Source organism: Lemur catta, chromosome 22 (assembly GCF_020740605.2).
Source record: "Lemur catta isolate mLemCat1 chromosome 22, mLemCat1.pri, whole genome shotgun sequence".
NCBI classification, from domain to species: Eukaryota; Metazoa; Chordata; class Mammalia; order Primates; family Lemuridae; genus Lemur; species Lemur catta.
In genome coordinates this window covers 7,495,036-7,513,416 of record NC_059149.1, presented here as the reverse complement: position 1 = coordinate 7,513,416, position 18,381 = coordinate 7,495,036, and the positions used below count along the sequence as shown (strand labels likewise).

The following is an 18,381-nucleotide window of genomic DNA, read 5'->3' as shown; positions in this document are numbered from 1 at the left end:
CTATATTAGAATTGCTGCACAGCTGTTGTTTGAGAATATTCAATCTTGTTTCCATTGGGATATGTGTATTTCTCTTTTATTATTTTCTCATTTTGGTAGAATATATGCTCCTGTAATTTACTGAGAGATGGGAAGGAAGTCCTGTGGGAGTTGTATGATCAAAATATGTTCAATTCTTTAAAAAGTTTATTTGTTTAATTTCATTTTTTAAAAAAATATATACCTTGGAATTTTAAGTCTCCTTCATTGTCTTTTAGCTTCTCTTTAGAAATTTAAGGCCATTCTTTTTTTTTTTTTTTTGGCTTTGCATTATTTTTGTTTTCATTTTTTTATTGATACATAATACATGTTACATCTTGATACAAGCACACAACGTACAATGATCAAATCAGGGTAACTGGGACATGATTCACCTGAAACATTCATCATTGCTTTACATTGGGAGCATTTGGAAACTTCTAGCTATTCTGAAATACAGTAAACTATTGTCAACTATAGTTGCCCCATTGTACCACTGAACATCAGAGCTTCTTCCTTCTATTTAACAGAATTACCCCTTCACCAACACCTCTTCATTACCCCTTCCCACCACCCTGACCAATCTCTAGTAGCCACCATTTATTCACTACTTCCTTGAGATCAATTTTTTTTTTTTTTTGTAGAGGGAAAAGGCATGCCTCTAAACCTTGCTTGGGTGAAGCAAAGACATAAAATGTAACCAGAAGATATTTGCACTTCAGTGTTTATTGCAGCATTATTCACAATGGCTAAAATATGGAATCAGCTTAAGGGTCTATCGAGGGATGAATGGATAAAAAAGCTGTGGTGTATGTACACAATGGAATAATATTTAGCCATGAAAAAGAAGGAAATTTTGTCATTTGCAGAAACATGGATAGATCTGGAGGACATTATTTTAAGTGAAATAAACCAGGCACAGAAAGACAAATATTTCATTTTCACACTCATGTATGGGACCTAAGGCCATTCTTATTGTCATTCGCTTGTACATGGCTTGCTTGTTTTTCTATAAAAACATTTAAGATCTTTTTACCCTTGCACCAGGTCTTTTGTCATCCAATGCTCTGGTTATATTGAATCCCTTTCTATGTGGATACTAATTAACTTCTGACCTGAGAAATTTTACTATATTACATCTTTGATAATTTTTTAATTTCTATTTTCTCTTTTCTCTCTAGTACTTTGTTAATTTTACATGAGATCATTTGGATTCAATATCTACTTTCTTTTCTCTTGTACTTTTTCTTTCATTTTCACATTTTCTAATATTTCTTAATATTTATATTCTGAATCAGTCCCTCATATAAGTACTCTCAGATCTAATTCCTACTCATCCCCTGCTCTGGTCTGTCCTACCAAGAACCATGTTTCCTAAGCTTCTTTGCCTTCTGGCTTTTCTGTATGTTCAGCAAATATGAATGGTTAAGTGGAAGAGGGGAGTTGTGGTAGATCTTCCTCCTGGCCCTGCTTGGAGCAATGTTTCAGAACTGTGACTTCCTGCTCCTGAGAAACAGTTTCTCCATCTGTGGCCTTAGCTCCAGCTGACAACACTGTTCCTGGGCTCTAATGATAGTTCCTCACACATGTGTCCCTCCTGTCCTGGAGGGGGTGGCAACTTTCTGCTTTTCTAATCTCAGAGCCGCATCGTTCTCTGTTGCTTAACTAATGATTTCTTACCTGTTGACCAGTTCATTTTATTAATTTCTTTTCTTCCTGATTCCTATAGTAGCTTTAAAATAATCTCTTTTTTTCTCATAATCACTAGGCAAATACAACTGAAAATGATGCCCCAGATTAATTATTCATTAACTGTTGCAGAATTATAAATGTAAATTGGTATACAGCTGTACCAAAATCTAATATTTTATAATAGGACATGAGTCGGAAAGGGGTGAACCTAAGGTTTGAGATGTTAAAATTGCATGAACAAAGATGAATCTGACAATTCTAAAGCTCCAGGTACCTCTAACAATATATATTTGTTGTCCACTAAAGCGGGTGATCCTCACCTGTCTGGTGAAGTGAGCCTTCTCACCTCTCTTGCTTATAGACCCTACAATGATCTCATTTGAGTTGCATGCCTTATACCATGATGCCTGTTCACTTCCAGCTTTATCGTAAGGGTTAGCACATTTTCTCCATAATGGCCAGATAGTAAATGTTTCAGGTTTTGTGAGCCGTGTGATCTCTGTGTCAGCTACTCGATTCTGCCATTGTACTGCGAAAGTCAACATGGTGTATAAACAAATGAGCATGACCATGTTCCAATAAAATTTTATGAACACTAAAATTCATATGGCTTTCATGTATCACAATATTACTTTTCTCTTGATTTTTTTCAATTATTTAAAAATTTAAAAAACATTCTTATTTGTAAACTATGCAAAATTAGGTGGGACTTGGCCTATGGGTCACAGTTTTGTGACCCCTGCTTTACTTTCATCAGTTCTTATGCTCACAGACAATAACAGGTGTAAGAGCATCTCTGGAAGGTGACAGTTCTTAAGCCAAAAGAATTTGCAAGATCTGACAAATTTATATTGACATGTCCCTGAAGAAAAACTTGAGAGAGTGGATACCAAGCGTTCTAGAGAAAAATAACAGGATAATTGTTGGCTCATACAAAAATTAATATAGGTGAAAATACTGAAAACACTGGAGATTTTGGCTTTAATGTGCTAGCTGAAACAATTGGGAGTGGCTTTACCAGTTTGTTCCATCAACATCTCCTGATTGTGCTTCCCATGGAGTCTGCCCTCTGCAGCCTTGGAAAGACAGCTCAAGGTGATTTGATAGATTTTGGATTTATGCATGTAGCTAATTAATTAGATCATGTGAGAATATGGAGAGCTTTGTTTACTCTATTCCAACCTGCATGTCATGTATTTATTTTTCTTGAGTTAGTCCACCAGACAGAACACCCAATACAGTGTTGAATAGACGTGGTGACAATCCTAATTGCCTTCTTTCCAATCTTTGAGGGCATGTATTCAGTCTTTCACAAATTTTTATGATTTTAACTGTAGATTTTTTTATAGATGCCTTTTATCAAGTTAAGGAAGTTCCCTTTGATTCTTTCTTTGCTGAAAGTTGTTTGGTTTGTTTTACCAGAAATGGTTACTGAATTTTGTCAAATGCCTTCTCTGCACTTCTGGAGATGATCATGTGGTTTTTATTCTTTAGTTTGTTGCTGTGGTGATTGTTGATGAACCTTCAAATGTTGAACCAGCTTTGCATTCCCAGGGTAAATTCTACTTGGTCTTGAGGTATTATCTTTTTTACATATCGTTGGATTCAAGTTACTAAAATTTCATTTAAGGAGTTTTGCATCTATGTTTGTGAGGTGTTGGCACTATAGTTATCTTCTCTTCTGAGTATTCCTGGATTTGGTATCAGGATAATGATGATTACATAGAAGGAGCTGTGTTTCTCCATTTCTGTTTTCTTGAAGAGTTTGTACAAATTTGCTATAATTTCTTTCTTGAAGATTTGGTAGAATTCACCAAGGAAGTCGTCTGAGCCTTGAGCTTTCTTTGTGGGAAGTTTTTAAAATGTATTTTAATTTTTATTAGATATAAAGTGATTCGGGTTAAGCATTTTTTCTTGAATGAAACTATTAGTTTTTGTCTTTTAAAACTTTATCAACTTCACTTAATTGTCAAATGTATTGGCAAAAGTTGTAGAGAATGTTCCCTTGTAATCTTTTTGTTATTTTCTCATCTGGTATAAGAGCAAAGGATATCTCTTTGTCCTCTTTTTTTTTTTTTGAGACAGAGTCTCACTCTGTTGCCCAGGCTAGAGTGCCGTGGCATCAGCCTAGCTCACAGCAACCTCAAACTCCTGGGCTCAGGCTCCTCCTGCCTCAGCCTCCCAAGTAGCTGGGACTACAGGCATGCGCCACCATGCCCGGCTAATTTTTCTATATATATTTTTAGCTGTCCATATAATTTCTTTCTATGTTTAGTAGAGACGAGGTCTTGCTCTTGCTCAAGCTGGTCTCGAACTCCTGAGCTCAAACAATCCGCATGCCTCGGCATCCCAGAGTGCTAGGATTACAGGCGTGAGCCACTGCGCCCTGCCTCTTTGTCCTCTTTTTAAAAGTTACTAATCCCATTTATGAGGCTCAATTCCCACAACTTAATCACATCCATCTCCTAATATCATCACCTTAGGGTAAAGATTTCAACATAGAAATTTTGGGAGGACACAAAAATTCAGACTATAGCATTATGTCTTTTAATGTTTATTTAATTCAAATACTTTATAGTTCCCTCTTTGATTTATTTGGTCAAATAGTTATGTATAAGTACACATCATTAGTTTTCAGATATTTTGGCATAGTTCAGTATCTTTCTGTTATTGACTTCTACTGCAATGGAATTATAGTCAGAGAACATTTTCTGCATAATCGGAATCCTTTTACATTTTGAGAGACAGTCTATGGCTCAGCTTGTGGTATATTATGGTAAGTTTACAATGAGTACTTGAAAATAATGTATATTCCATCGTTTAGTGACATGATCAATAAATTTCCAGTTTGTGAAGCTGGTTGTTAATGTGGTTTAAGCATTCTATATCTGTGCTGATTTTCTGTCTGTGGTTTCATTGCTTATTGAGAAAGGTATTGAAATTTCTGAATATAATTGTGAATTTGTCTCTTTCACCTTTCAGCTCAGCTTTGATATTTACTTTGATAATTTGCTACTCAAGTCTTTTTTTAAGCTAATGTTAAAATGGTCTATATGTACTCATTTTTTATACTTAGCCCATTAATTTCTTTATATTTAAAGTTGATGGGCAGGATACAATTTGGACTGGCTCTTTTATTCAGTCTGAAATTTTTAACCTCTTAATTGGGGGATTTAAACTATTAAAATTTCATGCAATCTGTGATATGCTTTATTTAAAATCTGTCATCTTTGTGTTTAATGTTGACTAATTCCTTATCTTTTTTGCTTCATGTCCACTCTTTTGTACCTTCTTTTTGGTTGAGTATTTTCCATTTAATCTCCTTTTTTCGTTTATTAGCTGTAACCCCCACCTCTTTTTAGTGGTTGCTTTATGGATTCTAGCATATATAATGAACTTATCCACTCTAATTTTCATTAAGTATATACTACTTCACATGTAGTATATGAAACATGTAACAGTATTCTTTCATTTCCCACCTCCCAGCCTTTGCTTATTTTGCCATACATGCATTATAAACCCCAAATATGTTATTATTATAGGTGCTGTGAACTCTCATTTTAAAAAGGAATTTTAAAAAATAGAAAATTATTGTTCAATTATTTTCCATTTATAGTTTACTTCATTCATTAGAGTGGATCTGACTACTATCATTTTCTCCTTCATAGAGGATTTGGTTTAACATTTTATTTTTTTTGTAACGTGATTGTGCTGGTGATGAATTCTTTCAGTTTTTGCATGACCCCAAAGTCTTCACTTTATCCTAGTTTTTAAAAGACATTTCTCTGTGTATACAATTCTAAATCAGCAGGGGTTTTTTGGTTGTTGTTGTTTTCTTCAAGAGCAATAGGGAATCCCTCCCTCCCCGATTTTCTCCTTTGTATTGTCTGATTATAAGTTTGCTGTAATTTTTACCTTTGTTCCTCACTATGTAATGTACCCCCGCCCCCCTGCCTGGGTACTTTAAGCGATGTACTGCTTTTGACTGTGATGTATTCAATGGTCTGTATTGAGTTCCCAAGGCTGCCATAACAAAATACCACAAACTCAGTGACTTAGGCAATAGAAATTTATTGTCTCGCAGCTCTGCAGAAAATAGAATTCTGCAATTAACATGAGCAGAGTTGATTCCTCCTGAGGGGTCTGAAGGATTATCTATTCCATGCCTCTGCCCTAGCTTCTGGTGGTTTTCTCGTGATCTTTGGCACCACTTGGCTTATAGATGCATTATCCTAATATCTGCCTTAATCTTCACATCTTTATGTGTCTTTGTCTCTGTATCTAAACTACCTCTTTTTATAAAAATATCAGTCATATTGGATAAGGGCACATACTAATGACCTCATTTTAACAGAGGCTAGGACTTCAACATATATATTTTTAGAGGGACACAATTCAACATCTAATTTGCTGAGCTTCTTGAATGTTTAGGCTTATGGTGATTCTCAAATTTTAAAAGGTTTCAGCTGTAATACACTCCAATGTTTTTAGTTCCCCTTGATTTTTCTCATGTGGGAACTACAAATAAACCTATATTAAGATAATATAATTCCCACACCTCACAGATGCTCCATTAATTTGACTTAGTCTTTTGATTTTTGTCTCTGCACTTTGTTTTACAGAGATTTTTATTGCTGTGTCTTCAAGGTCATTAATTTTTTAAAAACATGTTCTATTAAGATGTAAATCTCATCCAGTGTATTTTTTGCTTTTGGACTTCCTCTCTAGAAGTCTGAATTTTCCTTTTTTTAAATTTTTTTTCTTTCTATGGATGTTTGGCTATATTAAGGTATAACTGACAAATAAGGTGTGCAATTTGATGTCTTGCTCTACATATATGAATATCATGTATCATGTTATGAAATGATCACAATAATCAAACTAGCATTTCTATCACCTTGCATTGGTGTATTTTTTGCATGTGTTGAGAACATTTAAGATCTACACTCTTAGCAAATTTCAGGTATATAATACAGTATTGTTAACTATAGTTACAATGCTGTACATTAGACATCCAGGCTGTATTCATCTTCCATAACTGAAACTTTATTCCCTTTGACTGACGTTTCTTCATTTCCTTCAATGCCCCAAATCTGGGAACGACCATTGTATCCTATGTGTTTCTGAGTGTGACTATTTTAAGTTCCACATATAAGTGAGATTGTACAGTATTTGTCTTTCTTTTTTTTTTATTTCAGCATATTATGGGGGTACAAAACTTTAGGTTATGTATATTGCCCTTGTCCCCCTCCCCCCTGAATCAGAGCTTCAAGCATGTCCATCCCCTAGATGGTGTGCATCGCACTTATTATGTATGTATACACCCATCCCCTCCCCACCACAACATCTGCCCGACACCAGATTAATGTTATTCCTAAATCAGCTCTTAGGTGATGATCAGTGAAAACAATTTGATGGTGAGTACAGGTGGTGCTTATTTTTCCATTCTTGGGATACTTCACTTAATAGAATGGGTTCCAGCTCTATCCAGGAAAATACAAGAGGTGCTATATCACCATTGTTTCTTATAGCTGAGTAATACTCCATGGTATACATATATCACATTTTATTAATCCACTAATGTACTGATGGGCACTTGGGTTGCTTCCACATCTTTGCAATTGTGAATTGTACTGCTATAAACATTCGGGTGCAGATGTCTTTTTTATAGAATGTCTTTTGTTCTTTTGGGTGGATGCCAATAATGGGATTGCTGGATCAAATGGTAGGTCTACTTGTATCTGTTTAAGGTATCTCCATATTGCTTTCCACAGGGCTTGCACTAGTTTGCATTCCCACCAGCAGTGTAGGAGTGTTCCTGTCTCTCCGCATCCATGCCAACATTTATTGTTTTGGGACTTTTTTATAAAGGTCATTCTCACTGAAGATAAGTGGTATCTCATTGTGGTTTTGATTTGCATTTCCCTGATAATTAGAGATGTTGAACATTTTTTCATATGTTTGTTGGCCGTACTTCTGTCTTCTTTTGAAAAATTTCTATTCATGTCCTTTGCCCACTTTTTGATAGGGTTGTTTGATTTTTTCTTGCTGATTTTCCTGAGTTCTAAATAGATTCTAGTTGACAGCCCTTTATCGGATGTGTAGTATGTGAAAATTTTTTTCCATTCTGTAGGTTGTCTGTTTGCTCTCACAACAGTTTCTCTGGCTGTGCAGAAGCTTTTTAATTTGATCAGGTCCCATTTATTTATTTTTGTTGTTGCTGTGATTGCCTTTGGGGTCTTATTCATAAATTCTTTGCCTAGGCCAATGTCTATAAGAGTTTTTCCCACATTTTCTTCTAGAATTCTAATAGTTTCACACCTTAGGTTTAAGTCTGTTATCCACTGTGATTTGATTTTTGTGAGAGGTGAGAGGTGCGGGTCTTGTTTCAGTCTTCTACATGTGGCTATCCAGTTTTCTCAGCACCATTTATTGAATAAGAAATCTTTTCCCCAGTGTATGTTTTTGTCTGCTTTGTCAAAGATTAGATGGCCATGTGAGGATGGTTTTATATCTGAATTCTCAGTTCTGTTCCACTGGTCTGTGTCTCTGTTCTTGTGCCAATACCAAGCTGATTTAATAACCACAGTCTTGTAGTATAGTTTGAAATCTGATAAACTAATACCTCCCACTTTGTTCTTATTGCCTAAAATTGCTTTTGCTAAAATAATTTGCTAAAATTATTTCTTCTGTATCTGTGAAAAATGATGTTGGTAATTTAATAGGGATGGCATTGAATCTGTAGATCACTTTGGGTAGTATAGACATTTTAGCAATGTTGATTCTTCCTTTCCATGAGCATGATATAGTTTTCCACCTGTTTACGTGCTCTGCTATCTCTTTCCTCAGTGCTTCATAGTTCTCTCTGTAGAGGTCTTTTACCTCCTTAGTTAAATATATTCCTAGGTACGTTATTTTCTTTGTTGCTATTGAGAAGCATATTGAGTCTTTGATTTGGTTCTCAGTTTGACTGTTATTGGCATATATGAATGCCTCTGATTTGTATGTATTGATTTTGTATCCTGAGACTTTACTGAGTTTGTTTATCAATTCTAGGAGTCTCTTGGTTGAATCCTTGGGGTTTTCTAGATATAATATCAACAAAAAAGGAAAACTACAAACCAATATCCCTTAAGAATATAGATGCAAAAATTCTCAATAAAATCCTAGCAAATCGAATGCAGGTGCTTATCAAGAAAATAATCCATCATGACCAAGTGGGCTTCATCCAAGAGACGCAGGGATGGTTCAACATACACAAATCTATAAAAGTAATTCACCACATAAATAGAAGCAAAAACAAAGACATATGATCCTCTCAATAGATGCAGAAAAAGCATTTGACAAAATTCAACACCTTTTTATAATAAAAAGCTTAACAAAATAGTCATAGACGGGGCCTACCTAAAAATGATACAAGCTATTTATGACAAACCCACAGCCAACATCATACTGAATGGGGAAAAATTGAAAGCATTCCCACTTAGAACTGGAACCAGACAAGGTTGCCCACTGTCCCCACTGCTATTCAATATAGTGCTGGAAGTCCTTGCAAGAGTAATCAGGCAAGAGAGCAGAATCAAGGGTGTCCAAATGGGGATAGAATAGATCAAACTCTCACTCTTTGCTGATGATATGATATTATATCTAATATTTGTCTTTCTGTGTCTCTGTTTCACTTAGTGTAATACTGTCTCGGTTTATCTATATCATATATATTGTTGCAAATGACAAGATTTCCTTTTTTTAAAGGCCAATAATTTTCTATTATATGTGTATATACATTAAGAAATTTATATAATATATGTATATACACATACACAAATATATTTATGTGAGAGAGAGAGAAAGGAGAGAGAGGGAGAAAGAAAATTATCCATTCATTCATTGGTGACGTGTAGGTTGTTGTCCTATTTTGGCTATTGTGAATAATGCTGCAATGAAAATGGAAACTTTGATAATCTGTATGAGATACTGATGTTGTTTCTGTGAGATATATATCCAGATGGGGGATTACTGGATCATATGGTAGTTCTATTTTTAATTTTTAAAGAACTTCAATATTGTTATACATAGTGCCTGTACCAATTTCCATTGTCCCCAACAATTTACAAGGATTCCCTTTTTTTAATATTCTCTCTGATTTTGTTACTTTTTGTCTATTTGATAATAACCATTCTGATACGTGTGAGGTGATAAGTCATTGTGGTTTTAATTTGCATTTTCCTGATATTTAATAATATTGACCACCTTTTCATAGAGCAGTTGGCCACTTCTATGTCCTAATTTAGAAAATGTCTACATATGTTTTCAGCCCATTTTTAAATCTGGTTATTTGATTTCTTTTGTTGTCAATGTGTTGTTTGAATATCTTATAAATTTTGGACATTAAACTCTTAATAATATGTGGTTGGCAAATACTGTCTCTTATTCCATAGATTGTCATTTCACACTGTTTTAGTTGTACAGAAGCTTTTTAGTTTGGTGCAGTCCCATTTGTCTTTTTTGCTTTTGTTTCTTGTGCTTTTGGTTTCATATTCAAGAAATCACCCAGAACAATGTCAAGAAGCTTCTTCCCTGTGCATGTGTTTATTTTTCAGTACTTTACAATTTCAGGTCTTACATTTAAGTTTTTAATCCATTTTGAGATGATTTTCGTATATTTTGTGAGATATGGATCCAATTTCATTCTTCTGCATGTGGATATACAGTTTTCCCAACACCATTTACTGAAGGAACTATCCTTTCCCCACAGCATATTATTGGCACCCTTGTCGAAGATCAGTTGACTATAAATGATTGAATTTATTTCTGCATTGTCTGTTCTGTTCCATTGTTCTATAGATCTGTTTTTATGTCAGTAACATACAATTTTGAATGTTGTAGATGTGTAATATATTTTAAAATCTGGACATGTGGTACCTCCACCTTTGTCTACTTATTCAAGAATGTGTTGACTATTGGGAGATTTTTGGAGCTCTTTTTAATCTGTAGTGATGTTCTTTTTAATACTGATATTAATTATTTGTGTCATCTCTCTTCTTGTACAGTTTAAGTAGGGAGTTGTTTTATTTTCAGAAGATCCCTTCTGTTGCATGACTTTGTACTAAGGATTTATTTTTAACTATATAATTGTGGATATACAATATCATGTCTCTGTCTCTGATTTGGCATTAAAAGTCGATCTTCTGGTTCTCATATCTTGCCCAAAAGCTTGATGGTCAACCCAGATATTATCCCTCGTGTTCTTTTCTGGCTTTAATCTCTTGTCAAATTCTGACATGGTGACTTTCAAGTATAGTTATTATAGGATGGTAGAATTATTTTTATTACAGGGAGAGAATACTTATTAACTATTTTTTTCCATTGCTAGATCTATTCTATGTTTTCAGCTGCACATGTGCACACACATATACACAATCTTTTTTTTTCCTTTTAGATATGCATTACTTAAATTTTCTCATTATAAATTTCAATTGATATAGAAAATTATAGATATTCTCAGAATTTTACTTGTAATGATTAAAGGACCAAGAAAGATGTCATGCTCTATTTATCAAAGCTAAATAATATGAAATATATTTCCACTCCACACCTCTACCAGTCATTTTTAATAGCTTCTCATTTCAAATTTTTTAAACCATGGTTGTACCTATATTTCTAGATTCTGTCCTGTCATTTTTTCTCTTCACTTAGTGTACATAACCTTCTAGAAGGTCCCGTTCCACCCCACTACCCATGCTCATATTATTGGGTTATTTCCCAAACTTTATTTCTCATTCTAAATATCAGTTACACAAAGAGGTTTTTCTAACTATCTTATCTATTAATAATTACATTATCTTATAGTCTTCCATAAAATTTTCTATTGGTGTACTTTATTTTCTTCATAGCACTTTTATTGATCTATTTTTGTTAATATATAGGAAGTTCATGTAGAAAGTGTCTCTCACTGGGCCAACTAACTGATAGGGTCCATGTGCCAATTGTTGAAATCCGCATGGTGGTTTCCTGTTTGTTGTCTTTTCCCCCTTCTGTAATATAAGCTCTAGGTGTGGACAAAGTCCATTGCTTTCATCTTGCTACTGTATTCCTACCATCTATCACATTGCCTGACATATGAGTACACTGAATTAATATTTGTTAATTGGATGAATTGATTTAATGGGAGAGTGAAATAAATGTGTTTTTCTTTGATTTTTGTAATAAATATCCTATGTTCAAAGCTATAGAATGTTGTCTTTTCCCATTTTAAAGCAGAGAATTTTATAGATTGATTACTTTTTACATTGTTTCATTCTTCTTAATCAATAAATAAGCATACATGTACATATCAATGGCATATCAAAATAAATTGTTATAAAATATGCTCAACATAAAAATACTAAATATAAAAATTGTATAAGAGCAAAAATGTTTCAAGTTATTAGTTGTTTTTGTTTTATTCTTATATAATGGTTTTCTCTTCAATTTTTTTTATTCTAGTATCCAGAAGGAATGAGTTTGGAGGGATTTTCAGTTACTATAGCTCAACTGCTTGGCCTTAATATAGGGTTATCATATGATGACATTGCTGAGTGTTCTTGTCCACAAGCTACATGCATAATGAATCGTGAAGCAGTGTAAGACATTTTTCTTAATTAATTTTACATATATTTTTATAAGACTCTTTCCAAGATGTGATGAATTTTTTAAACTTTAACATTCAACTTCATATGAAAAATTGAAAAGGTACGTTATGCCTGAAGAGCTATCATACAATTTTTTTTGTTAGTGAAGCAAGACTCTGGAAAGTGATATGTTTTATTATTAAGAAATTTTTATTCAAGAGAATTAGTGGAAGAAATTTAAAGTTAATAAAAACTATGAAATATTGTATAAATGTATTAATACTATTGTGTTGTTGTAGTCTTTGTTGCTTGAAACAAAGACGCCTAATATCATCCTTAATAATATATCATAGTAGCGGAAGTTTTGGCTAATATGTTGAAAAAAAGAATAAGGACTTCCAGAAGAAAAACAATGCTGTTATCTGCAGATGTTATTATTAAGCACCCAGAAAAATCATCAGAATCAATATAGTATTAGAACAACAGCAACATCAACATCAAAAATTTATTAGGATAAATAAATCTTAAAAATCCCAATAGCATGCGTATGCCAGCAGTAAGCACATAGATGATCTATTATAAAACTGTTAATTTTTTCCAGAATACATTTATAAATTCAGTACAATCCAAATCAATATATTATTTTTAAGGAACCTGATAAATTACATGAGAGGTGATAAAGTGGAGATGGTAAATATAGACAACCTTTTGAGGAGTATGAGCTGAATTTATGGTAAAAGGAGAGACACTACATATTACTTATAGACTCATAGAAAATAAGAAAGCGGGGAAAGATGATGTTGGATATAAGATTTAACAATATCACAGTGTAAATTTTAGAAGACAGGATCTAGTACCAAAGTAGAGAAATGGCTTTTATTAAAGCTGGGTATGTTTAATATTTGTGATAGGAGATTAGGAAAGTAAATATGTAAAGAGGTAGGTAATTTGATTAATGGAGAGGTAAGAATGTGGGAAATTTTCTCTGATAGGAAGCTAAGAGCAAGGATTATAAGAGCTTTGATAGAAGGTGTGAAATAATTGTCAGGACTGAAAGAAGTATTTTAGGAAATGTAATGGGATTGTTGAGCATTTTGAGTATGTACTAAGAATTTATGATTGCAAACTTCATGTGAATTCAAACAACATGGTTGTTTGTTTTGCTCCATTCAGTTTCTGCTTCAAAGTTGCATATGCAAAGAAAGTAAAGAGTCGATGTTTTGCCAAGTTAATTTCTATGGGATTTAGAGAGAAGGATGTAGGGGGATCTGTATACTCCTGCAGTAACTAGATTTCAATTTTTTTCTTCCCCCAAACTTGCAGCTTTGGATAAGAAATCTAAGTATTTTTGAGGCAACTGCCCTCATTCACCCTATTTCTTTTGTCTTTACACCAGGATGGTAATCTTCCTTACAAAAAGCTAATAATTTTACATTTTCTTTAAATTGTCTTTTGTTCATTAAAATTCTGTGTGTTTAGGGATATATATCTATAAACTGGTCAACACACACACATCACATTCATATTCTTCCTTACCATGGCCACCTTTTAAACAGAAATTTCAAAAACAAATTGCATTGTGCCCACCTTAAACAAAAGTTCCATATTCTAAATAATACTGTTAATTTTCACTTGAAAATCATGTGGTCCGAGTAGTAAATAATTTCCAAACCCACATCTATCTATACACTAATTTTGTGTGAAGAGATATTAGTGCTCAAAGTTTGTAGCTTTTTGCATGAGACCATCTTACGAAAGCATAGCAACACTGATGCCTTTTAAAACAAAGTAGTTTAACATAATAAAGAAAATTTGATTAAATGGCGTTTTTCCCTATGATCATTCTCCCACTTTTCACTATTTATTCCACTACAAATGGTGGTGTCAGTAAAAGCTAAAGCATTTCTCTTTGTCCTTAAAGTCTTCCAAATTTGAAACCTTAGCAGTTAACATTTCTTTCTTTGGAGGCTTCAGAGATTGATTACCCAATCTCAGATTTAGCTATTTAAGTATTACAAATTCAGACATGATTGCCTAGAGTGGCACTATGAAAGAGAGTTAAAATGTGAGCTGTCTATATAATTTTAATTTTTTTAAATTTCTAGTAGCATGGAAAATGAAAAGAATCAGATCAAATAATTATGGTAATATATTTTATTTAACCCAATATATTAAAATATCATTTCAATGTGTAACCAACTTAAAAGTTGTTAATCAGTTATGTTGTATTCATGTGTGCATGTGTGTGTCCATGTTGGGTATGGAGTATAAGAGGAAGAAAAGAATCCAGCATCACACCAATGTTATCAGCCTTAGCAATTAAAAGAATGAAGTTTTCAGCAACTGAGAAAAAAGTGGAGAGCAGACATGGTTGAAATCCCTAGTTAAATATTGTGCATGGTATATGTGAAATCTCTGTTGTACATCTATAAGGCATAGCTGTCAGATATTCCACCAAAAATATAGCTGTGAACATGTACATAATGATTTTCTTTGGTCTTATATTTTAGTATAACATTTAGATCACATGAAATTAAATTTCAAAAATATAAATAGAGAAGTTTGCTTTTACATGAAGCAAAAGTGCTATGTAGAAAAACAAATATTGAAAGTAGAAAGAGAATGTGGAGGGGGCACAATTTCAGACAGTGTTATCTGGAAAGATCTCGAACATTTGAGCAGACATCTGACTGATATGAAGGAAGAAAGCTTGGGGTATATGAGAGAATGGCATACCAGGTAGAAGTAACAATAGACAGATGATAGATAGATACAGAGATACATAAATGCATAGATGTATAGATTTAACCACTATAACTTATCACGTTGCTTTTCTGGAAAGATACATTTTCAATGTGTATTTTTGAAGACAATCTTGAAATAATAAATATTAAAATTTAATTATAATTGATTTAATCTCTGCTAAAGTACAAATTTTTGAGCTGGCCAACTTACAATTTATATGAGTATATATGGAGCATTGTTTAGATGTGGTTTTATTAGTGAGGTTTATTTACCTAAGGAACACTATTTCATTTCAGGAGTTCCAGTGGTATAAAGATTTTTAGCAACTGTAGCATGCATGACTACAGAAATTTTGTTGCAGAATTTGAGGTTAAATGCCTTCAGAACCCTTCAAATTTGAAACCATTATATCAAAATCAACCAGCCTGTGGTAATGGGATTTTGGAAGCTAATGAAGAATGTGACTGTGGTAATGAAGAGGTAAGTAACAAAGATTGAAATTTGTTTCTAATAAAACATAAAACATGTTTGTCATGGTATATATGGAATAATATATGCAACTATGTCTTCAATTTATAAATGAGATATGAGAATGAAGATTAGTTAAGATAATACAAGTGCTGTCCAGCCATTGTTAATATTAATATAAGGAGAACGGAGAAGTAGAGCACCTGAAAATGTTGACCATGTCTGGGAAAACTGTGTGAGGTCCTAAGGTGGCTATTTTGAAGGGGACTGAGGTGTCATTGTCCTATGTACAATGTTTCTTGTGTCTTGTATCTTCTTCAATAAACGTTTCTATTTTTCATATTACATGGCTGGATACTTTCTAGACAGACCTGGTATAAATCACTTTCCCACACCTCCAGAATTGAGAAAACACATATTTTAAAAGTAACTTATATTAGAAATTGTTTTTTTCAATGAAAGAGGCAGGAAAGAACAACAAAGTCTTGAGAGTCTTAAAAAAGACAAGAAACACCAAACAAAAACAAAAACAAAATATATGATACATCATACTTATGACAAAATGACATAAGGCATAATAACATAGAAATAGACATAACTGTGCAAAGATTATATTTTTCTATTAAAAAAGAGAAACTCATGTTATAAAATATCTAGCTATATGCTGTTTATGTTTCCATATCAGCAGTAATCAAAACACACAAGGAATTATTTTAGGGATCTTTGAACTAAGATTAGTGATGATTAGTACTTTTGCTGGTACAAATTAATAATTTTGTGCTTTTTATTCCCTACGAGAAAGGGAGAAGTGGTCCCTGACATCCAGGATCTAGCCAAGTAATACCAGCCAGGCCTTGGTGTTGCTATGGGCTGGCCAAGGATAGGCCTTAGTGTTCACTTGTTGAACCTAAACAATTTCATAAAAGGTCAAAATCAGACTAGGCAATTCTGTGATTATGATGGATCAAAAAAGAAAACAAGGCCACTGTTTAATTATGTCTGAACACAGACAAAATTTGAACATTGTTTCAGTCATAAAAATGACTGAATACTCTCCCATCTTGGCTACTACGAGTAATTGCTGCTTCCTTACCAGTTTCTACTTTAGCAATGGCCTAATATTTTACTCCTTCTAGATAAGAATTATTAAAATCCCCAACCATAAAATTACCCCTGCTCCTTGAAAGCATTCAATCTAGAGTGTAGTCCAGCTTCCTTAAACCCGAAATCACTTAACACAACACCAAATCTTGTAATTTCTTATAATTCATGCCTTCCTACTGAGGCATATCTAAGTTGGCCATGATTTGTGTTCTCCTTTGCTACAACAAGAAATAAGCATGACTTGTTCAATTACAGGTATGTTCTAGGTAGTTTTTGTCAGAATGGCATTGACAATTATATCTGCTTAAATATGCTCCATTTTACCCAAATGGTAGTTCTGTTTTGTGTATCCGATCACCCATACACATGTGCGTGTGGGCATTTATTTGTTCCTGCATTCACAAATATAATGACTAATGATAAATATTTGGGCAAATATTCCACAAAATATAAAGATATATATTTGGAAAAAAGTAAAGCTATGAGCTTTAAAATTATCAATAAAATACCAGAAGAAAGTGTTGATAGTATTTTCTAGTCTTCGCATGATAGAGGTCTTCTAATTGAGACATAAAAACCAATAGTTCTAAGGAAAAATAACATTACATATTACTCAAAATGACAGGTGTCATTAACAGGACAAATAATAGACTGAAAAGAAATGTTATAAACATAATTTTAAAGTTATGAACTGGTATTATATAAAATCTGTTCCTATCATTAATGGGGAAAGGAAAAGAAAAAAATTCTGCTATAAAATATGATCCAAATATACAATTATTTAATTTACAAATTACGCAAAATGAAAATTTACACACAAACTCACTGGTAATCAGAGAAGTGATAATTAAAACTTTGAGATCATTTTTCCCATTAGCTTATTACAAATTAAAATGCTTAGTCATAATTAGTATTGATAAGCATGGTGGTGCAGGGAAGGCATTCTCATTAACTGTGAAAAGAATATACACACACACACACACACACACACATATACACTTAATACCAATATTGAACTTTGGAAGGTTAATCTTTAAAATAAAAAATAATTACCTCTAGAGAATCTGGAAAGTATAACTACTACTTCAGCTCTTGCTCTATATTTTCTATATTGTTTGATTGAATAAATATACATCTATTCACATACACATATACACAAGTGGAAACAAATGGAAAATTCAAAATGAAGAAGAATGCTGCCTTCATATTAAAGGGCAAAATTTTTGAAACTAGGTCTCTGAGGGAAAGGAAATATTTAACTTAAAAAAGTATATAAAAATATGGCATAAATCCAAGGTATTTATATAAACAATATTTATTTTTAACACTCTTTAAATTAACACCTAATTTGAATAATAGTTGACTGCCATTGACTTTGTAAAAATATATATGTATGGGCAATTCTTTTTTTGTTTATTTCTATTATAGTAAAATATAATACATAAGTACATACTAACATACTAAATGCATTTTATTATACTTATCGCCTCACTCTACTTTAAGTTTAACTATAATTGAAATCATCATTAAACAAATTACTAACAAGACAATTGAGGAAAGTTTTTTTCCCCCAAGGATATATTTCCATGTTGGTAATTTATGAGTTAATTATCAAATATTTTAGCTGATAAATGTTACTGATCAACTGCTATTTTAGATATTATTTCTTTAATTATTATAGTTATATGTACCTTTGGATATTCTAAAAGTAGTAAAATAGTAAAGCCTCATTGAATATTATTAT

At 32.9% G+C, this 18,381-nt stretch overlaps 1 protein-coding gene across 1 annotated transcript in view; it reads left to right on the top strand.

The window, feature by feature from the left end:
• The window catches only part of LOC123626629 (disintegrin and metalloproteinase domain-containing protein 18-like), an 89,921-nt gene that overhangs the window by 32,811 nt on the left and 38,729 nt on the right, over nt 1-18,381 (top strand). Inside the window, exons 11-12 of the mRNA XM_045535775.1 lie at nt 12,196-12,332; nt 15,362-15,545. Coding sequence (XP_045391731.1) covers nt 12,196-12,332; nt 15,362-15,545 — 321 coding nt within the window. The remainder of the gene's footprint in view (nt 1-12,195; nt 12,333-15,361; nt 15,546-18,381) is intronic.